This window comes from Bombus pascuorum, chromosome 6 (assembly GCF_905332965.1).
Source record: "Bombus pascuorum chromosome 6, iyBomPasc1.1, whole genome shotgun sequence".
NCBI lineage: Eukaryota > Metazoa > Arthropoda > Insecta > Hymenoptera > Apidae > Bombus > Bombus pascuorum.
This window is the reverse complement of record NC_083493.1, coordinates 10798261-10825698: the sequence shown is the minus strand read 5'-3', so window position 1 is coordinate 10825698 and position 27438 is coordinate 10798261. Positions and strand designations below refer to the sequence as shown.

Sequence of the window (27438 nt, the reverse complement as noted above, 5' to 3'; positions counted from 1 at the left end):
CATAATTATAAGAATCGAAAGACAGAGACATAATCTGCAGAAGACAACCCGACCTGCCTCCGGATCGGTTCAATTATATTTAAGGATTCTTGAGATGTTTTCGATATTCACGGAATATTCCTTGAAGAAGTCGCTTGTACGTTAAACCCACGATTTTTATCTTCATCCGACTTCATAAAAGGAATAAATACAAATATAAATTCGCAAGAATAACCGGTTGAAAGAAGATGATATTCATTCCGAGAGATTTCACCCTACTGCTCGTTCTTATTTATGAACAGACATCATTAGAGGATAACCAGAGATGTTTCTGGTGTTTACTCACCTCCCATCGTGGACGGGTAGATGTTGAAGGACGGTTCCTGAAGCCAAGAAGTAATGGTAACGTGGTCGCGAACGAAACTGGGCACGTTGCATCGCATAAGTACGTTGTTGCCGAGGAAACCGCCGGGACACTGCACTTCCGGATCGTAACGCTGGTTCACCACTGAAACACACAAACAACCAGCCGCTTGAAAGCGTGTCTTGAAAGCGCAGGGCCGACAGGGGCGGATTTGTCATTCTTAAAAAGCGCTGAGCCACCTAGACACTACCATCAAACAATACCGAATATTCTACTAGCTATTTTAAAATATAATACTTATTATTTTTCTAATGATACTTAATATTTAGTATTAATAATATATAACATTTTCAAGATTTTAGCGACGTCATTACGCTATTGAGTCATTCCTCGAGTAACATCGTGTTTTCGTGTAACTTTAAAATATTTATTAAAACATTTATCGATAAATAGTATATTAATTGTTGTTTTTGAGGATTATTAATTTTTGGTAATTCTTCAGTTCCTTTCTTGAAATATTGTCGCAATTTTGATCAGGAATATTAACAGGTTACTATTTTTAGACGAGATTTTTTATCTTCAATATTTTGTAGTGACTGCAGCGATATAAACAAAAGTTCGTTTGTACCCTTTCATTCGATCTAGCTTATTGTTCTCACTCGACTGTGCGAATGAGTATTGGTACGATGAAAAAGAATTCTCCTCTTTTTTTTTTTCATATTGATTCTTCCAATTGCTACCTGTAGGTTCCATATTTTACCTGATGTATCGCACTGGTTTTCTTACAACCAACGACATAGTTTAGAATTCGCTTCGTTTCAACGTTAATTAACGAATTGTTCCTTTTTATCGAGACTGTAGAATATAGAGCGTTAATAACCGAACATTGGCAAACCTAATAACACTAAGCGGATCCTCATTAACCGAACTTCATATGCTTGTACCATTCCGACGTATCCCATAAATTCATGACGTATCAATTAAACGCCGGAAGCCGTGAACGATTTCGTTATTTTACTGCGATGGATCCGCGGAAGTGTGTTGGGGGGCGAGGAGGAGGATTTCGATAAATTCGTCTTCCAGCCATTGCGTAGCTGGATGTTAACGCGCCAACTTGAAACTCATTTTTCCTACTCGTTAATTCCAGCAAGAATATCCGATCGTTTCTACTAGCAACCGTACGAGGCAGCGAATACGCCGCTTTTAGTACCGTTTTCGTCGACGAAGACTAAATTATTTCAACGAATCGATATGAAGCTCGTTCCAGAGTAGCAAATATGCATGCGGGAGATACGTACTACTGTCGCTTCATCTAAGAATGTTGACCTCAAATATGGATGTTCCACGGGCAAACAGCACGGAATTTCTCGCGGAATTCTCGAAACGAACACGCACGCTGGGATATTCTATTACGCAGTTCGCGTGCTGTTTATTTAATATAATTATGATAACGTCGTGTTAACCGGGAAGTCACTATACATATATATTATTCGTCAGAAGACGTTATACTCTATGACGATCTCCGCATCACGTGGATATATTAATCCATTAAATGCCAACGTTTCGTTAACGCAAAATTTCATTTGCAATTCATTTCGTTCGATTTGCATTATTGACTTTTGATTTTCAGCATCGGTTATGGAAGAGAATTCGAAATTAATATCTTTTTCCCCGTTACTTCGCTTTATATTGTCTGGAACTCTGCGATTTTATTGCAGGTTCCAAGGAATATTCCGATCTTTATATTTTTTAATTCACCATTTATATAATTTTATTTCTATTCTTAGTTTTCTTAGTGCACCGCTTGAAAATATTTATTATAATGATATTCTATTATTCGAGTACTCAAACGAAACGATATGCAAATTATCTTCGTGGTATCTTTAAATCTAACAATTTTAAAAACATGAAAAGTCTTCGTCAATCCTCGTTGCAGATTCGAAGCTTTCTAGTCGTACGAATCCGTTCCTGAAGTCTGCGCGCAACATAATTGTCTCTGTGCTAGAAGCTTGCTAAGGACACGGGTGGTAAAGGCGAGAAAAGGGAGAAAGAAAAGCTGTTAAGTGGTGCGGCGAGGGTGTAAGGGAAAATGGAGGGCGCCGCGGCGATACCTCGGAATTAAATCCGGAGAGGCTTTGTGCGACTGCAACTACAAGATGTTGATACCCGTAGCCGCAGAATCAACTTTTACGGTGGATGGTTGAAAGCCGGATAAAAGCGGACAGACTCCAAATGAAGCGGATCTGAACTCTTAATTAAAAAAATCTCGATAACGGCGAGGCCGCCGACGCCAAGCTCTCTATAGGATTGTGGCGCTCTTTCAAAAGGTCATAATGAAAATTGAAGGTAAATAGAAACAAAATAGGTGTAACGCGCCCGCGGACTATTTACGAAGAGAGGGCGTATCACGAGGCCCGTGATAATTACCTAACACAAATGCGACCAACCCTGGCGCACACGTACACCAACTGTGACAAAAATGTATCCCTAAGAAAAGTCCGTTTCCTGTTTTCCCGTTGGAATTTTCCTAGAGGAAGAAGGGAGCACGAAGAACGAAAGAAAATGAAAATAAAAAGAAACGAGTCACACTTCCATGCTTCCTTTATACGAACGGCAGATCGATCCGCCGGGGAACCACCACCGAATTGTAGCCTCTTTTTCTTAAGATGGAATACCATCGTTTCTTTCCCCAATATCAAACCCGCATGACGCTGTGTCTTTCTTTCCCCCTTTGCTCTCCACGAGGTCGTTAATCGGCGCAAGAAAAATCTCCGAACCGATAGAAAGCATAGAAACTCGGTGGAAGATTGAGAAGCAGAATTTGAAACCCTTAAAAGGATAGCGGTATCTTATCCAAAATCTCGAGGCTGTCCCAATCCACCCATGAACTAGCGTTCCGCGTAAGTTGATGGTCTCGGCTGAAAGGTTGGCAAGAGAGCAGAGGCCTGAAAGAGGGTGAAGCAAGGACGCAGAACGAAGAGAAACGGATGCTGGAGAAAAAGAGACACGTTAGAAGGGAATAGCCTGTCGGAGAAAGAGATGGTGGCGAAAGCGGAGGGTGGAATAGGAATAGTAGTAGTAGGCGGTGGGTAAAGGAAAATGTGGTGGTGTGTAGGACCTGGCTGTGCAACCCGTTTCGAGAGTCAGCGGAGCGAGGCACTCAGACTCCAGAATGGGGTAAAAACTCGGTGAGTTCGCCTCTGCTTTCTCCCTCTTTCTCTGCTTCCAGCGCCGGCTTCCAAGCTTGCTACCACCCCGTATCACACGGCTCTCGGTTACGCGGCAACCAAGCCAAGCATAAACTCGGCAGACGTATCGTGGCAGGTAATATTTACAAACCATGAAACCTACGGGAAGAGAGGAACGACCGACTCCAGCCGGCCCCATCCGTCCTACACTAACTCTGCCTTCTCTGCATCCACCTCGGCACATTCACCTGTCAGAAAGAGAGAGGGTTTGCCTTCTGCCACGAAAACCGCCTTCTTTTTCCACCGACTCGAATTTTCCGCGGAGACGAGCCAAGAGTCTTTTCCTGGACGCACTGCTACGTTGCAATTATGTCTTCGTTATCGTTCGCGTCGTATGGTTGTAAAGAACAGTATAATCGAACGATGGACCAAATGGGGAACAAAAGACTGGTCTCGAGAGAAAATCTTTCACATTTGATTGGAATACCTACACGAAGAGAGGTTGACGTCCAGTAAATAGAAACTTGATTTGTGTAAAATAATTGAGTTCAAAGTTATATAGAGAGTAGGGTGAAAATTAACGATACACGATTCGTAAGAGAGTGAACTGTACAAGAGAAATCCAGTACAATCGAATAGCTATGGAAATATCCTGAGAACTAATGAATAGACGGTATTTGTCGAGATGCAGAAACGAAAGGTGAAACTGGAAAACGTAGATTCTCTCCGACGAAGTTCAACGCTCGTTTAGCCGGGTCCCCAAAGCGCACCGTTGTCGAATTAGATCTGCAACGTAACTCGAGCTCGGGACGCGTAATTATTTCCGTATAAAATTTCCGCGAATTTCGTCCGCTCGCCGAATAAAAGGACAGCCTGTGGAACTCGAAAGAAATTCCACCTTTTGCGAATGACACAGAGAGTCACGTTAAATTAAAAATAATCGTTCTTTCCTCGCTTCGTCGCAACGGATGGTGACGAAACAGAAACATGAAAAAAGGCAGCGAAAAGAACGAAAGGTCGTGTGTTTTCAGACGAATTTTACGGAGGAAATTTTTTCTCCTCCACTTGGAGGAAGTGAATTCATTTTCCGATGGAAACAAGCAAGTATTCGACGCACGAAAACACGTAGTGCAGCTACGATAATAAGATTACTTTAAGCGTCTTGTTACGAGCATGTCGAATATGGCACAGAGTATCTTATACGATCTCGAAGAGAGTAGCAAAGCAGAAATTCCGTGGACGTTTTCCGTTTATCAGTGAGGAATGTTCGTGAACCATAAAACGCGTGTATTCTGCTCGTTTCCGTTCTCTAGAAATTCACCGAGAGTAAGTATTACTAAATAGAACATTAAGTCTGTTCACATTTCTTTAATCTTAAAATGTAAATCTCCTTAATTTTTGCAAATAACAAAACTTCCGTTCACCGCAAATAATACGTTTGATTATTGATTATTAAATAAATAAAACGTTACATTATTTATCAATAACAATATGAAAATAATATGTTTGGCCACTGATCATTAATTGAATAAAATGTGAAATTATTGATAAATGATAAAATGCAAATATGTACTATGTTTGGTTATTCAGTAGTAATTAAATGAAATGTTATATTATTAACCAAAGATAAAATGCAAAGTATTATATGTTTGATCACTGATTATTAATGAAATAAATTATTAAGTTGTTAATTAAAGATAAAATGTTTAGTACCGTATTATAAAAATACGATCTTGAAGAAATTTTATACGAGGAAACTACTTGAATAAATCCATTTACTGATAAAAATGAATAATCTTTAGAACTGAAGCTATTTCACACACGAAATAATCGAAAACGTCGTACGTTATTCATTATATCATTATTATTTTATGAAAACACATCGCATTTCAATTAAATTGCAGCGAAAGGCGAGAAGATATACTATATAACTTAATATATTCGACCAACTCAATTTCAACCATATAACACAACATAATCGTCTGTTTCGACACGAGAGACTCGTTTGTAACTATTTGATCGAAACGTTGTCGTCTATTCTTGTTCACGCCTTTAAGAAGCACGTAGAAACCTGCCGGAAGTAATTTCAGCGACATATCCATGTCGATAAACGTAGCGTATCTTAATCAAGCACCGCGTTTAAAGACCGAACAGAATAAAAGCTCGAACGAGTAAACATTACGCGGGGCAAATGCGTGCGGTATTTACGCTAGAGGCGGTCGTCGAGATTTCTCATTACCGCGACGCGGCGGCACCACTGCCATCGTCGCTACGCCACGAAATTAAAGTAGAGCAACGAAATTTACAAGAAGAATAACTCCCTGTACACATTGTGCCGAGTAAATGGAAGAAAACAGACGTCTTACTGGAATCGGGCCCCCGTCTCAAATGCGTCGCAGTCGAGTTGAAAAGCGCCACGTCGCGGCGTCGCTACGTTGCCGCGGCAAACAATACGGCTGTGGCCCGTTGTTTTTCTACAAACGTCGTTAAACTTGCTCCAAGCTTCCTTCATGGCGATATTCTCGCGGCGCGTTCCGTGAAAAGCCGATATTAAACGACATCTTCTCCGAGACTGCAACAAACTTCCAATCTCCGAGGATCCAGTTCTTTATCATCACCGATATTCATTCGGTTTCGCAATTTTTCTTTTTCTTTTTTTTTTTTTTTGGCTTTTCAGCTTTCGTCTCCTTTAGCCTATAGCAAGAAATTACCTTTGTCTCTTCGTGAAACAACAGGATGGGTATTTTTCTGGTTGTAGGAGGACGTAGAACGCAGTCACTTTGTAGTTCCAAACGGTATAAAAGACGCGGAAAGTAATTTTTATATTATTACCGAGGGCCAGGTCAGAGTGTTTCTTACTGGGATGTAATTTCCCCTTTCAAGGACTTTAATTAACTTCTTTGGCTCGTGCCACGGGGATGGCACTTTAAATAGTTCGTTAAAGAAGAATGGAAACAAAAAATACGACAGGTTGAAGCCCGCGCAAAGGAACGAGCTTGTGTGCGTTAAGTCCGCGAGACGTCTGCTACATTGTGACGATATGGTTTAAACGGCTCGTCTTGTAACCTCGAAATTATTTCTCGAATAATATGACTTCATACAGCGATCGTTCCTGGTGAAACATTGTATCGATGTTAAAGAAGAAGAAGAAGAAAAAAAAAAGAAAAGCATTCGCGTAAAGAATATCGATCGACCGGTGGATAAAAAATATAGAGAGAACAATGAAAATCGCAGCAATATATTTGAAAGGCGACAATATTTGCTCTTCGTGGAAATACAGAATTCGATGTTGGTTAAACAACCAACGATAGTAACATGGTGATCTATTCGAGACAACCGTTAAGGGGCAATCGTCGAATACGAGCTTCCCTCCTCGATGCCCCTTTATCAACCTAGTTACCCTCATTATTTCACGAAGGATGCGGAAGCGACGGTCGAACGAGCCCCTATAAAATCATTCTCCCAGCGACACGTTCTACGAATGAACGAAACGTACGTGTTTTCGATCACAGATGGGTATAGTTAGAGCATAGTTAGGAAAAGAATACTGGAAAACGGAAAGGAAACCTCCATTGTTGTTAGTCGATTCACGATCAAACGGGTATGCGGCGCTGGCTAATCATATCCGTTTTGCTCCGAGGAATACACTTATCTATCGTGTTCGAGGAAAGACTTTTCTCGCCGGGGAAGAACAGAGTCAGCGAAGTTGATCGAGTCGGAAAGGAACCAGCGGATTCGGAGAGGAAAGTCGTGGTGACGCGGAGAGCAGAAGCTGACGTGGCAGAGGTATGAATGTGAAAAGGTGTGGGCTACGTTCACGCGACGATGATTTACGGGCATATTAGGTCGATAAGATATCTTCCGGTTCGTTGACCCGGAGGAAACTCTATTTTTAAGACGGAGACACCTCGTTCTATCTTCCTAACTCCCAACCCTTTCTTCCGCATCGCCCATGGATCTTGTCACGGATTCCGGTTTTTGAGGAACGTCCGATAAAACAGCCGGAGGAAACAACCAGCGACCGTGAATATATTCTCCGTTCGCAAACGAGCGACGGGCTTATCCGTAAAACGGAAACGATGCCACCGCGTCGAGGGCGAGTCCCGATAAGACGGGTTTTTATTTTTATAGTCGCGGTTCGTCGAGGGAAATTCGAACAATTCTATCGATCGATGAATGTCTCTCGTGGAGCCATTACGCGAAAGAAAGAAGTTGAACTTCTTGAACCGAAGGGAAACATCATTTTTAAATGTCATCAAATGAGATTCGACCGACAAACTACCCACGATGAATCGTATTCCGCTCATCTCCTAGTGCCAGAGTCACGCCAATTCCGGAATAGAGGGCGCGCAGGTGTATCAAAGCCAGCGACGACACGAAGCAAATCACGATCCCGATGGGAATAAATATTTCATAGCGTCGAAGACGTACCATCTTCCGATCGAAAGGATGAATTATTCCGTCTAAGAACGGAACTGCTGTTGGTTGCGTTCGGTTTGCACGGCCACAAGCCCAAGGATGTTTAATGCGAAACGAGCACGGCAAAGGGTCTCGTTGAACGCATGGCAGATTCCTCCCCTAGTTCCACTGCCATCAAACTTTCCTCCCTAAACGAAGTCTCAAGGATGCGCCCTTACCGGAGGAACTACGGCCGAAAAAAGCGGCATGAAGGGAAATGAATATTTCCATGACGACATACTGATGCACGATCGATCAAAATAACGAGCGGTTTCATGAAATGGAAACGATCTTCCTTTTCTTCTCAGGGTGGACGTGATATTATCATCACAGTAGAAAAATATAACTAGTACACGATAAGTACATTGAAAATGAAAACAACTCGTTAATTGACGAGGTTTCGTGGAAGTCAAAGATATAATAATTGTTATTAAGACAAGCAATATGTTAATATAAATGACAAGCAGATATTTTGAAAATTTCGAAGGAACACCGAATGTTCGAAAACAAATAAAAAGACAATTTTGGTAACATTGGATTAATTAACAACGAACTGAAATTTAGAACTGCTTCCTTATATAAAAAAAAAAAAAAAAAAGAAAAAGAAGATAGGAAATGTGACTTATCATGTTTTAACCCCGCGATCTTTATACGTGAATTGAACAAAAGTCGAGGGTCGTTGAACAAGGATAGCAATAGAGCAACGGAATAGGAAGAGAGATAGAGGAGAAAGCAAGCGGTATACCAGGCAGACAACATAATGCAGATAACGAGCAAGAAGTTTCGCGTGCCTGCTCTGACAGTGACGTCTCTGCTAACGATGGCACCGACGCTGTTGACGGCGGAACACTTATAAATAGCCCAGTGGACGTCCTGTCGGAAGACCTCGGCCTCGAAGCCAGGAAAGTGGATCGTCCCGTTGCCAAGGACGTGTCTGATTCCAGGGATACTCGTTATACTGCCACCGTCTGCTGCCAGCCAGTCGACGGTAGGTGCCGGATTTCCTCTCACTATGCAGTCCACTCTGCCGCCGTTCACGTTCGTGAATTCCACCCGCGATGGCGGTTCCGACACGAAGCTCGGTCCCTGCATCTCGTACGAGGCGTCGCAACCTGCAACAAACGGGACAGGTATCGTCATAATGAGCCGCAGATTCTCTTTGCCTACCCTCCCTTACCCAACCCATCTCCCTGCCTTTCCCTCTACTGCCTGGTTACACCTCCTCCTCCTAGCATACCTTTCATAGGGACTTTTGCGTGGCTTTTTGTTGCCAGACCGACACTTTCCGTTCGTATGCGAGTTCCTCGCATTCTGCCGTTTTTGAGAGGATTAGCATAATATTCTATGTGAATTGTAATTAAGTCTACGGACATTTTAGTCGTGTTAAATCGTTTCCCAAGGTAGTAGGGTATTTAGGGAAACGAAAAATCCGTAGAAGTATGATATAGGATGGAAATAATAAAAATAGGGAATAGAAAGGGTGGGGTGTTAAAGTATAGCTAAAGTAGATAGTATAGTATAACGTGATATTTCGCAGCCGAATAAGGTTACAATTGTATCGTATCCAGGGGAATTGTCTGGAAGAAAACGCTATTTCCTTTTCTCTTTAACGTTTTGTATTCTACCGACGTTTCTATAGCGACGTTAATAATGTAAAAATTCCTATTCAATTTTATTTTCACCAAAAGAAGTAGAATGAATAAGAAGGTCTATCATGTAGATTATAAACAGTAATGTTTTAGCTTGAAAAAGTTTCGCTGCCAAAGTGTGCTATATATTTGTACGTGGATTACATATATAATAAAAATCATGTTGCTTCAATAATTTGTATAAATCAAATATTTGATTGTCTTCCTAACTATCTATTGTTTCAAAATTGCCCTATGAATGATTCAACGTTTGCTTTAGAAAATCTGAAATTATCTGAAACAAAACCGTATTGAAGTCTCGTTAACGACCTTGCTGTATTGCAAATCGAAGAGTTTCGAATGGATTTTATTGAAACGCGATTAGCAATTCGACCATAAATTCGGGACGGTCTGGCAGCGCGATTCATTCAAATACTCTCGCGTGGATCAAAATAAATTTTCCTTACTGTTTCAATCGGCAGTTAGAAGAACATTAATCATGGTCACAGCGCGTGGACACCGGTTGATGAATTTTTTCGCTCGGCTAGCCGAGTTCAAAGTAATTTTCAGAAATGTAGGGAGCGAAACGTAGCAGTGGCGATGAGAGGCAACGCAGGGGCGGCTAAAGGGGAGGGGCTGCACTGTATCGTCGACGGGACATGAACGAAGATAATACGGGTGGCCATAAATCACACATTTAACGCTGAAATTCGGCCGTAATAGCTTCCATAAATGGAGCGCATTGCGTCCCCCGCGAAGCCTGTTAACCATTCATCACCCGAGTTATGTTGATTTAAGTAGGAATGCCGGTCCGCTTGGATGTATTCCGCATTCCGTCCAACATTGCCCATCTGGAAGCCGGCCCAACGAACTACGCTGAATACCCAGAGGAACGTGCATCGAATAGGGTTCGCTTGCTTTGCCGTGTGTGGCGTTACATTTTAGTTAATAATGTTCGATGCGCGCGTTTGTTCTCCGATGATTCAAAAAAACATACATCACTCTCTTTGCACATTGTATACGCAGAGAGAAATTAAGTAGATTGACAGAAGTTAACACCTCCATGCTCGCTGTTATGTATATGTAATATTGTTGTTTAACAAGTCATTGAATAATACTTTTAGTTCATAGTGTCCGATGGATGCGTACCAAATTTTTGTAGTTATACGAACGTACTAATCAAGTGTTATCAAATTTAATACACTTGGACCTAATTAATTAGCACGTAAATGTTTTAACAAACAAATATAATGGTATACTCTCCATAGGTACTGTATTGTTTTGTGATAAAATTGATCGTAAAAATTAACGCATTGCTTTCGTCGCCTTGGTATTGTTAATTTGACAAAAACAACATTTTTCCAACCGAGGAAAGTATAAAAGATCGTTACTAATATATGTAGTTTCTTATTCCAATTATACGTTACAATTTCTCTTAATGCGAGTAAAATAAAAATTCAAAGACCATAGATTAAAATAATATAAGATAATAGAAAGATTCAAATAATTAAGAATTATTTCAATGACATACGATAAAATCGGCCACGTGAAAGGTTCGCAGGAGATATTCTAATTCACGATCGACGCAAAGATAATGAATATCTCTCCTCTTGAAATTTCTTTCCGTTTAAAATCTCTCCGCGAGAAGTCAGCGTTAATTAACTGCTCCTCGACACGGGAGCTTCAGACGAAGCTTGCGGTCCACGACACGACAATCCTTATCCGTGAAAGCCACGAGACTTCTCAAACAACGAGGAATTTTCACCGGCCTCGCGAAACTGTTTTCTCTGCTCGGTTTCTTCTCAAGATGCGTTCGCAAGTGTACGAACTGCGCTATGATCGTGAAAACTGTTCGCGCTATCTTTCCTAACAAATTGTATCATATTTCGTGAGAGCCGTATTATTCGTGTTAAGAATCACTTCTAGTCATTGTTCTTTCCCATGATTTCTTTAACCTCCGCCGTTCCTTCTTCCTAAGACTTCCCTTTTCCATGTAGACGATAATACCTTATGACCTACATCCCCTTGGAACTCGTGCAACAATTTTTCTCCGAAGAGAAAGAGTAAAGCTCGCCCCGTCATGAGCGTAACTCTATATTTTCCGTCCCGAGAAGTCCATTTCACGTCATAAAGGTAACTTAATTTCCTATAACGTCAGACGCACGTCGACCAAACCCATATTATCCCCCACCCTTCGATGCGTCATCCCTCAGCTTTCCGCCACGCCATCCCGTGTGTTCCCCTTTCGTAATTCGACGTTTGATTAAACGTACGCTGGCTGCAACGTTACAAGCCGCCCAGCGGTACCATACCATATCATGACACCGAATATCAGGAAACGAATTGAAACACCGACGGATGTTCCTGCCTTTTCGCTTCGTTACAAGATACCGAAGTAGCCGATTCTTTATAAAGAGAGGTAAAACAAAAAGAAATCGGCTAGAGCGCAGAAAGTTAAATTAGGTGTACAATGGAAACGAGTAGGAATTGTACGAGTGAAGAACCCGATGGAAATTGAAGTTTACGAGAAATTTCCATATTCGCCTTTCTCCGTTTTTTGTTGTTCCATTCTCAAGCTCCGTCCGCGTGCCGTCCGCCGCGGGACTCATAATCCGGATTAACATTGAGAGAATCTAGTATCACGGCTATTCCATTTTCCCTCCCTGGGTTGGATAGAAAAAAAAGAATAATAATAAAGAGAGAAAAATCGGAATAGCCCGCTCTCGTCGAAGTAGTATTTTCAATTTCGAATAATAGCGGATAATCACGCGCTAACAGGTGAAAACAAGCTTTTGATCGAATAAAAAGCGTTTCCTCCGTGCCTATTCACCGTTCCAGCTTTTACCCGAATAAAATAGAAGAACAAAAGGAGTAATAGAAGAGAAAGAGGAGCAGCGGCCGGTCGGAGAGAAAACCAGGACAAAAAGAGACGGGAATCTTCGTACACACGTTGGCGGTATTATTATGTACTATACATATATGTATATAGAAAGAATTATGCAACAGCGGGGAACTCACATACCGTCGAATTCTTCATCTTTTTTTGTATACAACTCTCATGGTTGGTACTCTCCATCCCAGAAAGGAATCGTTTACAGCGAAGAATCAACGAGGTCCTTCCACCAAGTGAACTGGATGTCATGTGAAAGCAAGGTGGGGCCTTTGAAGCGTGGCACGCACGCTTCCGATTTATCTTCGCGGTTGCGTCCAATTAACGGCGCGCCATATCAAAATGTCCGGATCGGCGCGACGAGTAACAACAACAAGAACGACGGAGTAAAGACACGAAGAGAGGGGTAGATGGCTCGTGCACGTGGCCGGCTCGCAAAAGGAAGCGATGTGTTCTCCGATATAATGGCTCGCTCGAGTGTATTTGAGATGCACTGGCTCATCAGAATAACTAAACAATAGACGGCGACGGAAAGAGGAGGATAGAATGAACGAGGAGGAGAAGCGAAACCCCATCCCTTCTGTATGTCCCGTACAACCAGGCCTGCCAGCAGGTACTCGAGTACTACCCTCTTCGTGATGTACTCGGTGATACGGCTGCAACAGTAGAGAAAAGGGCTGGGCCCGTTGCAGACGCGCGTCTGTATTACACTCTCAGGCACGTATGTGAATGTTTGTGCGTTCACCACCCCATTGAGTTGTACACGATACGTTGAGTGGCCTAACCTTAGTCAACCCTCAACGTCATCGGGAGGGCTCCTCTGAAGTTGTACACTTCTGTTTCTTCGCTAGCTGTTCGAGAGACGAGACGTAACCGTCCATCGACCATCTGCGTAATGCTTTGCGTCAACATCTCTCGGAGATCAGTCACATCCCTTCCATATCTCTCTCCATATCCTCATCCATATACTTCTTCATGTGCTTTTCCATCATCCCACTACGTTTCTTCCTGATTCTTCTTTAAACATGCTCGAATGACCACTCTATTGCCAAGCTTTAAGGCCCAACCCAAGATTTCGCGCTCGCGGCATGTTATTAATGGCTCGAGATCAAAAGTTTCTCTGCCACCTTCCTAGCTACGAATTTTTTTTACCCGTTTTTTTTTCTTTTTTTTCGCCATCCTTCGTTTCGCTTTCCGTCTGGTGAACGCTGAAGGAGAGGTAGCGCAAACGCTTGTCAAAGCTACAGCAACCGAATTAAAATTAAACGTTATCCCGACCGCGCTAAAAAATGGATCGCGAGGCTGACGGACGACGATAAAATATGAACGATCATCAGCCGGAGTGACTTGCAGTATTTTGTCCCTCAAATTGGCACTGCGTAAATTTCAGTAATCGCGACGCACCCAACGACGAGAACCGATTTGCCGAAAAATTCGCGACTGTGAGTTTTATGGCAGCTCGACTGGGCGATCGTTTTCGACGTAATCAAAAATCGAGTCGAATAAGAACTCATCCGACGAAAATCCAGAAATTGTACCTAATGATAATTGTTTCAAGCATCGGAATAAACGCGGCCGTCTATGACACACTCGTAACTTGTCCCGTGATTTACATGGGCGCAACTTTTTATCTCTGGTGTGCAGCAGCCGACGAAAAATCGCTATAATTTCACGGTTGTTGTCGCGGTGAAATATATCAGGAACAATCAAGTATATGTTCGTGAAAACGCGCGTATCGTATCGTATCGTGAATGGCGCACTTAAAAAGCCGCGTCGGCCGAATGTATTCGCTCGTGATACATGCGGTTATTGTATCGGCCGGTATTGTTCCCGAGCGGTTTATTGTCTAAAAGTATCTCCACTCGAATGCTGGCGACAGGAAAACATCTTAAAAATTCTAACCACTCGGCGAATGAGTCCCCCTAGTCGAACGAACGAGAATGCGGGCTGGCATGCGGACAACGTCGTCGTTGAGATACCTAAGGGAGAGACGACCCGATTAACTTATTAAAATGCGCTCTGGGAGAGGAAGAGATAACCTCCACGACTAATTGCTGATGCTTGCGTTCCAGTGAGCACGCTGTTCATTCACGGTTTACTCGCGCGCGCGCGCGCGCGCTCTTGCGACACCCGGAGAAAACCGTTGAATAGAGCAGTCCCCATTCCGGAATCCGCGGCTCATCCGGCGGTTTACAATCCTTTCTTTCAGTCGGCCGATGGAAAACGAGACGGGGATGCCGTCTCTTCGCGGAGGGGAAAAAAAGGAGGCGCGGGAAACATAGAGTAGGGGATGGGAGAAGGCGAAAAGGGAGGGAAAAAGAGAGAAGAGAAGAGAGTGGAATCGGGCACACGTACGTAGCCCACAGGCACAAAGGGTAAAAGGTAGAGACGCGAAGGGAGAAACGAACGCGGTAAATAGAGAAAAAGAGTGAGGAAGAGCGAGATGGAGTGAGAAAGGGACGCGGTTAGAAGACAGACAGACGCGAGGCGGTCTCCCCCTTGCACGCCGCGTCCTCTTGTCCGACAATGCAAACCAACTTTCTCATTTCAATGTATTGTTTCCATTGTTTGGGCGTGCAGGCTGCGAGGGTTGATGTCGGTGGTGCTGCCAGTGTAAGGGGGAGGTTGGGAATGCGAGATCTCCTTTCTAGCACCGATCGTCATCGCAAAACTTTCTCATCTCTCTTTATCTTTCTCGTTTGCTCTTCTTCTGCCACTCTTGTGCCTCCTGAACGCTCAGCCACCGCTCAAACCTGAGCGCCACCCAACTTGCAATCCTCCTAGGAGTCGCCTCTTCAAAGATTACGAATAATTTCGGGGACGGGCCTGTGCTCCGAGTTACGCTCCGGCTATCACGGTACACCGACCAAAGAGCTCGACGTTGAACCCACCGAGTTGTCTGAGTTCTTCTACCTTGGCATTCTTAACGCGAATACTATCGCTGGGAATATTTAAAATTCTTTGCTTCCTGCGAGGATTTCATCTCGGAGGAGAAATCGCTCAGATCCGTCGTGTATAACCTGCGAGCGAGCACGCCTGGCCTAGGTAAAGCTTCGCTGTTTTACCTATCCGTATTTCCGTGGAATATATCTCGGTAGAATGGGATTCTTTTAAATTACGAGAATGTTCGAGACTCGAGGACCGATCCTTTCCTATGTAGTTTGTTTTTAACCTCTATGTCTCTTTTGAAACAAGGAGCTTCTACTGTCATCTATGAAATATCTTTTCCGAAGCTAAATTTTAAGGTCTGGTTCCAAAAAGTACTTTCGCTGGGTTTAGGTGAAATTTTCCAAGGTTGACCTTAAAGAGATTCCGAGACCTGCAAACTAACCAAGTTAAACTTCCTCCTTTTTATAGCTACCACTTTAAATTGCTTCACCTTCAATTAACTATATATATATACCATCCACAAGTATCTCCTTCTATTAACTTATTTTCGTGCGTAGAATAACATTCTGTCGATTATGTACTCCTATCTAGCTGAAGATGAAATAAATTCATGTATGCTTGACAAATTTTCAAGCCCGATTTTCTGGGAGATGAAGTCTCTCGGACGTATAATCTGTCTGACTTTGCTTATGTCACTATATGACCACGATGTAAAAAAATATGTGTTTTAATATTCGATCCTCACCAAAACGCATTCACGCCTTATGGTAAATTTTCAACGTTAAGGCCGTTTACATAGTGCGTGTTATGCAATGTTTACGACACGCGTGTTAAGTGCAAGGATGCGTTGGACGTCCGTTCCCATCAGTCTGAGTAACAAATATATTACCCTAATTGCGATGGCAGAACTTCTTGGTTACCTAAGCTGGCGGGGAAATCCCCGGGATTTGTCACGTGACGCAGAGTCACGTGCCATGCAGTGCCCCGTTAATTAGCACTAATTCGTTGTACTCCATTAGCAACGGCTTCCATGGGAGGCTGGGGATGAACAAGTCTCGAAGCGCACGCAACTTACAACACGACGCGATGCAACGTTTCGCCATCGCTTCCGCTATTTCGCGTTACTGCATCCGCCAACGCGCTCGCGTATTTAATGGTCTGTACCCTTCGACCTGCCTACACGATGTTATACGAATTAATTTCACTGCAATTACTTGTCCGATCGATTCATAGAATCTGAGCCCAGATTAAAACCACGCCTCTGATATTTCGTGATTGAATGTTTTCCGTGATATTTTTCTTGATAGTATACATAGGGTATCTCGTAATTAGCGGTACAATCGAATGTTATTCCGCGCGGAAAAATATATCAAACATATTGAATATTTATTTATTTGGCACTTCGTTTTTGAGGAATTATTGAATTAAGTTCATAACGTTTTTAACAGTCGATTTATTTTATCGTGTTCCGTGTATTATATTTTGTACAATTTGCAGAAAATTATTTGCCACGCAATTTTGCAAAATACCGTTTACAGTTCGATGTTAAATGCATCAATTGGAGGGAGAAGAGAACGTTTTATTCATATCCTAATCTTTTTAAGACTTTGCTAAACATTGTTTTCATGGCGAGGAACGGATTACTGTAGAAGCTTGCAAGCTCTGCTTTAAAGAATTCATCGGCGAAAGGCTCAAGTACAAACTTTGCTACGAACTTTACGAACCTAATAAAATTTGAAAATCTGTTGTGTACGCGTGTACCGAGGTAATTCTTGATTAAATATGTGCAAATTCAATTTTCTTGAAAACGAGATCTTAAGTCTTTATAATCCGAACCGCATCTAACATTTCATCGTAACTAATTCATACTTAAGAGATTAAATTTAAAAACTATTCATAATTCAGCTGTAATTATAAATTTTCGTAAATAATAATAATATTGATATGGTTCTTTGAAGTTATGTTTCGATACAAAAGATCTGCTTTATAAACTAAAAATAAAAGATGGAATAAAATACAAATTTAAGTCCAGCTCGAATTAAAACCAGAAAAGTAAAACGAAGGAATTATATTTAAAAATCATATTAAACTTTTTACGTATTTTAACATGTGCGCACATAGAGTAATCTCTCGAATTAGATATTAGCCATACTCAAACATGTTTCGCGAGTTTTCAAACCCGAAATTGTAAAAACGAAGTATCACATAAAAAGTTGTATGTATTTTATATATCCCATTTACTGTTTCGCACAGAACCACTTCCTAGCTCCATACCTACTTGAGTGTATTACCAATTACCTATGTACTCTTTGCGCACTCTATGCACACATCTTTTATTTCTTTCTCTTCGTCCGTTTTCTTGTTTCTTAATCGATATTATTTGAAATATGTTATTTTAAGTTTTTACATTTTTCCCCGACCAGCTCCCTGGAGGATACGCGCGTAACAATTTTCCGATTATACATATTTCGCCGATATTTCCGCTCTTAAAATCTCCATCAAGAAGCGACATTTAAATACTTTTTGCGATTATTTATATAGGAAGAATTTCAAGAATTTTTCTTCCATAACTTCCTACATCTCTTGATAGACAAAATTCGACGTAGTTCACACTCTGGAGACCAAATATTCATCCTAATCTAGAACGCAACCCAATTCTAAGACGCCGGATGTTACAACGAGCTCGTACAAGGACGTTTAGATTGAAAACTAATAGGACCGGCTGAAGATACAGGCTGAATATTCCGCTCGTTGATACAACGATAACGTAAACTGCGCCGAGTTTCGTGGCATTAATATTCAGGAAAGCAGCGGTTACGAGGTTACCGTGTTTCACAGCCTCCTCCATCCTCTACTTCCAACTACCATCCCCCTCCGGCATCCTCAATTTCGTTCTAGTCAGGCCGAAAAGTATGGCAAATTTATGTGCGCCAGTTTGATGCTCGTATTACCATCTTAACGAGGTCTGGAATCGTTCCGAACGTCGAAATATTCAAATATAAAATAGCATCAGATCCGCGGCGCAAATCGTTCGCGCACGCAACTCCTGCTCGCGAAGGAATTTCAATTGCTAATGAAATTACAGGAACGTACAGGTCGGGAATCTATCCCGATGGGCCGCGTTTTGGCCTCGTGACATCGCGTCCCTGCTCATTGGACAACCACGCAACACGGAAACGCGTATTGCCAGCCTACGTGTTTGCAGCTGCATTGTTTTGCGGCAGACCGAGCGAATTTCGATCGTCTTTCTTGTACAAGAAATGGTTAAATGCGACTATATCGTTGCTAAAAGAGCCGAGAAAAATTCGTCCATTAAAACACTCATGAGCTTTTGTCGGCGGATTTCACGCAGCTTGCTCGTTCGTTTAATTGTAAGTAACGTTACGAATTAGGAACTCGAGATATGTTCTTCGTTGCTAGCATTACGGCTTAATTCGGTCCCAGTTTATTTCCGCGCGTTTCCGCTCATTTTATTCGACTCTGAGTAAATTCCTCCCGCAAGTTAAATTTAAATACATGCATAAACATTCCCAGAAACGAAAGTCGGTCAGTTTGTTTTAACTCTAATGCAAATTCCTCATTTTTAGTTCATTATTATTATTGTTACTGTCTTTTAGTTTTTGCGTTACGATCATTCAATGATCGACAAATAACCGCAATGTTCTTAGGAGCGAAAACGTAAAGGCAACGGTAGAACCTACCTTAAGAACGACTATATCGCGATCCATCTTAATCGTGGTCAGGGGAACGTTCCAAGCCAGTGACCGCACACCGAGCCAATACTTAAGGATCGATCACCGGTGTTCCTTGGCCGGGAGAGACCTTACAAAGGCGGCTTTCTATACGGGCAAGTTCCTTCAAGAAGATAAACAGTGGCAAACCGACGGAGGAGTCAGTTCAATATATATGTGCATATTCCATACATCTTGCCCGAATTTCGTAAATATTTAATTTAGCAACGTGTAGAACGTACACGATAGTTAGTACACTATATCGAAGGCTCTGACAGTCCACCGATAAGGATTACAGTTTGCCCTTTGCGAACTACTAACACGAATTTAATCTCTTTCCTAACAATCGCCAAATCTGATCTTGCTTTCGATGCTGAATTATTAACCGAACCTAGTCCAAAGTTGTCGGATTGGCCCTCGATTATCGATCCTACATCGCCTCATCCGCGGGAATAACTTGAAACTTGCGATCCACCCTGACTAGCACTCTACTCTTGACGATGTTTCCTTAACGCGCTACTCGTCGACCAAGCCACGTCCGAGCATCAAAACAGCCGGGTTCTCTCAAACCGTTGCACCGTTAAAAGCAGCTACTCCATGACGACTGGGCCGCAAAAGCTCCCTTTCGCCTTTGTCCGGAATTGAATTAAAACCGCGCAACGATCCCGGCGGGACGCATTATTTATCCTTCAATGAAACAATGCGGGGCCAGAATGAGCAGAAAGTAGAAAGACGAGGGAAAAACGGTTCATTGTCTTCATTCGGCCGCGACGAGAAATACTGTGTATATGGTATATCAGACTGGTTGCGCGATAGGCAGCACGATGGAGAACGATTCTGTGGAATTTGAAAAAAAAAGAAATCTCTCCACAACTGTTTCTCTCCCTCTCTCTCTTCATCTGAGTGTCTTCGTCCCCCTGCCTTCTTCTACAGCTTTAAATCCGTTTAGTTGAACGGTAATTCAACGAGTATTTGAATCGCACGGACAAACTCCCCTCCGTGCCCATTGGAAGGGAATTTAAATGGGATTTGAAACGAAGCGGATCGTCCTACCAGAGCCCCGGGTACAATCGGCTCGATTTTCATCGCTTTTTATCGATGATAGTTATGAAAAATCATCGGGAAACACGTCGAAGGAAACGTTCGATGACGAGAGTCCTTTAACCGTCTGTGTTGTCACGTATCTGTGATCTGTGAATTTTAAACGCTTAACCGTGAACAGGTGCTTGTGAAAAATTCCGATCAAAAGATACGAATTTACCTTTTGATAGACTATCTGGTTCCAATTCATAAAGGGAAATTTTTCCAATTCAGAGTGAGAGAGCCGTTTACAGCGATATCACGGAGGAAGGAGAAGGGTAATTGAAAGGCGGAATCATCGATTTCGGTTAACGGTGTTTCGTATCCGTGCTCGATGTTCGATTCACTGCCTTTGTGAACGCGTGGAAAATTCAAGCCGCGTAATAAATTGAATCGAACACGCGCTACGGAATTAACTCGAATCGCCGACTCTGCCCGTCTGAATCAAAATAAATTCTATTCGAGAGTAATCGATTCGCAAAACCAACCCTTGTAAATGTGATTTAATTCCTTATAAAGCGGTTTCATCTTATTTTTGTCCATAAACGTCAGCATATAATGGACATTAATTGATCGATCAGATTCCGGAATCCGAACGATGATCGGCATTAGAGAATGTCGCAACCATTTCGGCTCAACCGTGCAAGCAGTGATTGTTCGTGCAAAAATGAGTTAGAAAAGTAAATTACAATTTTTAAATGTGAAAGGTCGATTTCGAGAAAAACAAATCTTGTAAGTGTGATATATACATATATGAATATTAATTACTCGATTGGTTTCTGTTTCTGGTCGTGTATCTATTTATAAATCAGAACAAGATCACTACCCATTTCCTAGATATTTTATAAGAGTTAATTAGAAGTTATCAGTACCGATAAATCTTCTTGTATAACACAGTCACAAGTTTGGCAATAAAATAAATAAAGTTCTACACACAAACCTATATATTATAGATTATAATTGCGCTATTGGATATAACATTATTCAACAGAAGTTTTGAACCTACAACATGTTACTAATTATTAATTATTACTAATACTGCTTATTACACAGTTAGTAAATTATCGCGTAAAAGGACTTTTACCGATATTTCAAACACCTGCCATTAATAAACTTACTTCTAGGAAGTATGTAATAGTCGTATATTTATTTATATAATCGTTTAAATGAAATATCAAATAAAAATAATACAGATCTACGGTAATTAATAAATATGAGATCAACCTTCTGCTTTTACGAAGACGTAATATCGTGAATGTAATCGTGTATTAATTTTTAATTTGCAATTTAACTTGCTAAATCATAATCTGCGCTTTGGATTACAAGTTAGAATACAGTTAAGTGTAAATATTTCATCACTGCGACACTCACAATCAGCTTAGAGCTAAAAGTGCCGGCAGCAAGCGTAAGTTTCCGTGCGAAACGTACAGCAGATTAAGCATTAACACGCGTGTACCAGACAGATTTTCAGAATTGTTTCTCTCGAGATTGATAGCTTAAATACAAAAAATTAAGCAGGATGGTGCAATAATTACGGTATTATATAATTGCAATCAACGGAACGTCGATCTACGTTATCATGTTAAAGAAAAGTTGAAAATCTAGAATAAAATTCTGTTATTTGAAGCCCGCTCTACAAGAACATCGAATTTGAGAATTTGTCAAGTGCCAGATTAATTCTTAATTATACCCATTATATTTTAATGGCCATGTTACAATTATAATTTCATAATTATTATATATTTCATAAATTATATAAAATATGTATTTCAGTTAATAAATTTTCACACTCGATTCTGTCCAGACACAAAACGTTTCACGATATAACAAATTTTATCTTTTATCTTCGACTCATTTTTTCACGTAGAATCACTCCAATCCCAATTGTACAACTCTGAACAAAGTTGTATAATAACAAGAACATCTTGTACTTCTCGTTATTTATTTATTTTTTATTTCCTTCTTTATTTATTTTTATGCAAAGTATTATCATCTATCTCGTAATATATTATAATACTAGGTAATAATAATATATCATATTTTTGTCGATTTCTACGAATAATAGACATTAATTAACTCACCAATTTCCGGAATCCGGACAATGATCGGCATTATGTTCGTATAAGGTGTATATTCGCTCGACACGGTATAACTTGCGTCAGCAATACGCATCGATTTAACCGGGCCCGAAGTACCGCGATCCCTCACTAATTATTTCGTATCATGGAGTGGCTGTACATATTAGCCGTTCATTATCTTGTCTCCGCGATCAGCATGATTTCTAGCTGGGAGGCTTATCATGCTGCTCTCGCGTGATCGCTGCCAAATCTGTTTACGATATTAGGTCGATTAGAAAGGATGATACCGCAGCCATTCATGATTCAAGGAGTATCAGAACTGAATGCAGTATTTACGGCGTCGGTTGCCGTTTAGTTTCCCCCTAATACGACGACGTCTATGTCAATGCGTCAAATATTTCGAGATTGCTCTTTGTAATACGCACATTATTCACCTCGCAACGCGTTTCATTTTAAAATCACAAAGAACGTTATATTAATCTTTGGAATTGGAACAGTGAGATTGGAAAACTTGGAAAGAAAAGAAAAGAAAATTCTAGGTCGAGAAAGGATATATCGATACTTAATACCAGCATTCCTGGCACTGGTTTATTTAAACGGTATTACTTCCAAGATGCACGAGTCGTGAAAAATTGTGTTTCCATTTCATTCCTGTAATGGAACAAAATTGAGAAACAAACGAACCGTGGTAGATCTAAACCGTGTAATGACTAAAAATTATCGTGAATACTATCGAACAACTAACTTTAACCTCGTGTCGCCGTTAAAAGGGTAATTGTCGCGCGACGCTCCATCAACGGCGAAACGAGCACGGGACAAACGCGTAAGCAGTCCCTGACATTATTTCCGGCACGCAGGAGCCACGTGCCAGCTCGTTGACTCGCGTATTAAACGGTCACATGTTCCACCGCCGTCATGAAACGTAAACAAAATAATAATCGTATTCTCGTTGACCGAATGAGTGAACAACCAGCCTTCATCGGCTGATTTTAATTGGTATCTAGCATCGAGTAGTACTAAACGCATCGAAGAACGGGGAAATGAAAAAAAAAAAAAAAAGAGGGAAAAAGAAAATACGTAGACCGGAGTGGAAAACGAAAATTTGCCGGAAGTTAAAGCTTTATATTCGGGAAATATTTTTGCCTGCAGCCAGCGTGTCGCTTTATACCCATAAAAATTTCCGCGGCGCAAACTTCAAACGTTAATCCCCCAAAATATTTCGCTTTCAGGTTCGCTGCTTTTCATACGGTGCCGGTGACCGCTCGCGCAGCCAATTTTCTACCCGCCACGTACACTTGTATCGGAGAGTTAAACGACGTTTTCGACCGGAACTGCGAAAGGGGAAACATCGGGAGGGAAAAAAACCATAGTCGCTGGAATATTAAAACGATGAGGCAAGAGAGCGCACGCTCGGCCTCGCTCTCGCTGACACGGAACCACCCCTGGGCCGGGGTCAGAGACTGATTTCCCAGCGAGAGGACCTTTCGCAACTCTCCTCGTCGAGCAGAAGTGTCCGCGAACTTTCTCCATGGCCTGGACCGGCTTAAATCCACTCGTTACCGAGCGAACGTTCAAACGCGAAAAACCCGCTGAAACTAATTCGTCTATCCGACCGCGAACACCGCACTTAGCTTCTCCTACTGCTCTTTCGTCTATCCTTTTTTTTCCACCCGACTACTTTTTTTTCGCGAACAATATTATGACCTCCCTTGACTTTTGCCCCGGCTGAATCGACCGCCGCTGAAACAACGACCTTTCGTGGCCATTAACGGCGATTCCTTTCGATCATTAGCTCCGCGAGCTCCGGCTTAATTACAGAATTCGGAAAGGAACAATGTAAATACGAATATCGCGAGTCTGATATCGGATCGTGGATTAAAATGTTGCACATTTTTAAAAGTTCAGATTTAAAACGCTAACTACGGATCGCGGCCGTGTAATGAATATTTAAAACAATTCGTCCATTTTTTTATTATTTCTTTATGAAAGGTACGTTAATACGGCTTTATATCGGGGAATAAAATCGGGATATTATTAGACTTTTGCGTTTCTAAAAATGTAATTAAATCACGATTATTCGTAGACAGAATGTGACTAATGTAATAAAACATTAAAATTAATAAATTATCATATATTCAAGTAATTTCATAATCAGAATTCTAATGTTACTAACATCCCATCTTTTATTAACCAATAAAATCGATCGTATATTAAACAAAACGTATACTTAATTCAAACATACAACGTTAATAAGCCACTGTTAATACGTGCATATTATACCAAATGGTATTTTTGAGACAACCGAGGTACGTTATATTAAGTTTTAATTCTTGCTACCACCGCTGCTGCAATTTTATTCTCCGCTGGGTCTGTAATAATGAGAAGTAACACGAAAATGATAAAAAAGAAAGAGTTTTGAAGCAGGCATTATGCAACACAGGGATGTATTGCGTGTCAAGTCTACGTTGTATCTCGCCTACGCTGCAGTGCGCTATACTACATATAATACCGAGTGCATCCCGTTTCTCTCAATAAAGTAACGCCATCAGCAATATTGTAAGCTTTTCTTGAATTGATTTTAAAACAGCGTTTTATTCGAGGAAGAAAAACGACGTCGTAGCAGCTGTCGTACATGGAAAAGAGAAACATGATGTAGTGCAATAGTGGAATGCGAATTTTCCTATGAAATTTTAAAACAAAATAAACACTACCATCTACAACCAGGGACAGTCACTTCTTTCTCAGAACATTGCGCATAGATAAGAGAATCGTTACAAAAATAAAACCTCAGACTGGAAATTCTAGTAGAAATTAAGTATCAGATTTATAATAAATTTACTCGCATGGTTTTGATTTAAAAAAGATAAACCTTCTTAATTTGTATAATTGTTAAAACATTCACATGTAAATAATATGTTTTATCATTGATCGTTAACCAAATGATATGTCAAATTATCGATCAAGTATAAAATATGTAATATCGTCTCATAAAAATACATTTCGTGAACATTTGTGTTGTACAGTTCAAAGATACAACCTAATGGAACATTTGACAGGTGCGAGATGTTCGTACGAAAAGATAACGAAACGGTCAACGAAACGAAGAGCGTAGAGAATGTTTTTTGAAAATGACAAGCGTTTGAGAAAAGTTCGGCAGTTAAGACTGTACAAACTTCCTAATACAGGCAATATAACGACTGGTGCTCCGGGTTTATGGCATGCAGCAAGCCATCCCTTTTAATTCTGTTTTCATAGTTTATGCAGAAACTTTATGGATTAAATCGACTGCAAAATCGCTTAAAACTATAAACCGATAAAAATCCTTTTATCTTGAATTTCGTCCCAATGAATTCATAAACTATTTCAGTATTTATCTATGAATCGAACGGATCAAAATACAATGAAACGCAGTGGCGTGCAACTCGCAAACCTTTACCGGTTGTTGTGTTGGGAAAAAAGTGTATTCAGTGCATTCGAGGGAAACGCGAGATTCGTTAAGCGGATGCATTACTGCGCGATTTAACGCGATGCCTCGTAACACGATAGAAAATAATGTGATTACGGTCATCGCCGCGCCGCATAATTTCGCATCACGCATCATTGAATGCCCGCGCGTTTTCGTAAATGAAATTCAACCCCCGGCTTCACCGCCGTTGTAAACTATACGCGTGTAAACATGTCACGAATAAACCTACCCTGGCAAAGAGGAATTAATTGGTTCCGTTCTATAGGGCTGCCTCGTGTTTGATAAACATTTATTACCTAACCGAGGCTGCTATAAATTTTCTAGCAGGAAAGGAGATGAAAAAAGTTCTGAACCAAAGAAAAAGACAAGAACGTCATATTTTTTACAGTGATATAAATTATCACGAGGACTTGCGACTAGCTTGGAAAAGGCTGACACGGTCTAAAATGGGAAATTGAGGCGCACATTCTACGATGGATCCGTTGAAAAAATCATGAGGGACACTTTCACGGAAGAACCGTAATCACGAAATCAACGGTTGTTCCGTGAGATTTGCGTTTAAAACGGGACGAGCTCCTAGAGTGGGAATATTATCTCGTGAAAATTCGGGCCGGCTGATCAACGAGGAAAAAAATGTTTCTTTGACTGCTTGACTGCGCGTTTCTTTGTCCTCGAAAAAGAGGTCCCCTTTAAGAATCCCACTCGTTTCTCTTATTAATTCAAGAATAACTCTCTAGAAAGAATTGCAGTCTTGAATCGGCGTCCCGTGATCATTTCAAACGTTTCTCGCGAAAATTCCACCCTCTTTCACCTGACCAATTTTGATCCTTCTTTCATGCCATTACAAACGAAGACCGCAGTCAACTATACCTGCTCAAACATCATTCGAAGATGTCGTTCGAGAAATCTATAGCGATTTATAAGGAGAAAAGTGTGCTTAACTAGTTTCGAAACTACTCGAGACATGGTTGAATTGTGAAACTCTGTCGATGGTTTAAGAATATTTTAATCCTAAGTTTCGGCACGGCAAATAAGAGTGGTTAGTAGCGTGGATTATTGGTTGGATCTTACAACATAGAATAAGATTCACGAGGGAGGAAAGTGAAGGAGGAAAAAAGAATAAACGTAAAGGAAAGGAAACCGCATCTTTGTGAGAACGAAAAATCTCTTAGAAATTACTGGGCCATTTTATAAGACCTGAAAGGAGGAATAGATAAAAGCTGTTCAATCTAAAAGTTTTGCACGAGGCTCCTGAATTCCCGGCGAATCCTCGCAAGTATTTCGGCGCCAGTTCGGTGATTAATTTAGCTACTGCCGTAGAAAACTGCTAGGAACGTCGTAAGTCTTGAACTCGAGTGCTTTAACGATGATTTACAGGGCAGTCGCGAAATACCGAGCATGCCACCTCGAGTTTCACCGCGTCCAACTTTCAAAAAAGTGAAAGGAGGATCCAAGAAGCTGTGGGGATGCGCCACTAATGGGATAGAAAATCCATTATGCTATGTCCACGGAAGCGTTAAGTCTTTGAGGTCCGTCGAGAAAAAAAGGAAAAAAAATGAAAAAGGCAACCACGGCGTCCTCCTGACTACCTGATAACGCTTCAACGAACGGAAGAAATATCGTCGTTGTCGGGTAAGGATCTTCTGACTGACTTTGGCAGATTCTTAAGAGGCAAAAACTTCCTTTC

General features: G+C 41.2%; 1 protein-coding gene across 7 annotated transcripts in view; it reads right to left on the bottom strand.

Annotated features, from left to right (window-relative positions):
- LOC132907996 (cell adhesion molecule Dscam2-like) overlaps positions 1-27438 on the bottom strand; it is a 162818-nt gene that overhangs the window by 89139 nt on the left and 46241 nt on the right. For all 7 annotated transcript variants that reach the window (XM_060961496.1, XM_060961493.1, XM_060961498.1 and 4 more), the window contains exons 2-3: positions 8781-9101; positions 326-487 (exon numbers count right to left, since the gene is read on the bottom strand). In XM_060961496.1, coding sequence (XP_060817479.1) covers positions 326-487; positions 8781-9101 — 483 coding nt within the window. The remainder of the gene's footprint in view (positions 1-325; positions 488-8780; positions 9102-27438) is intronic.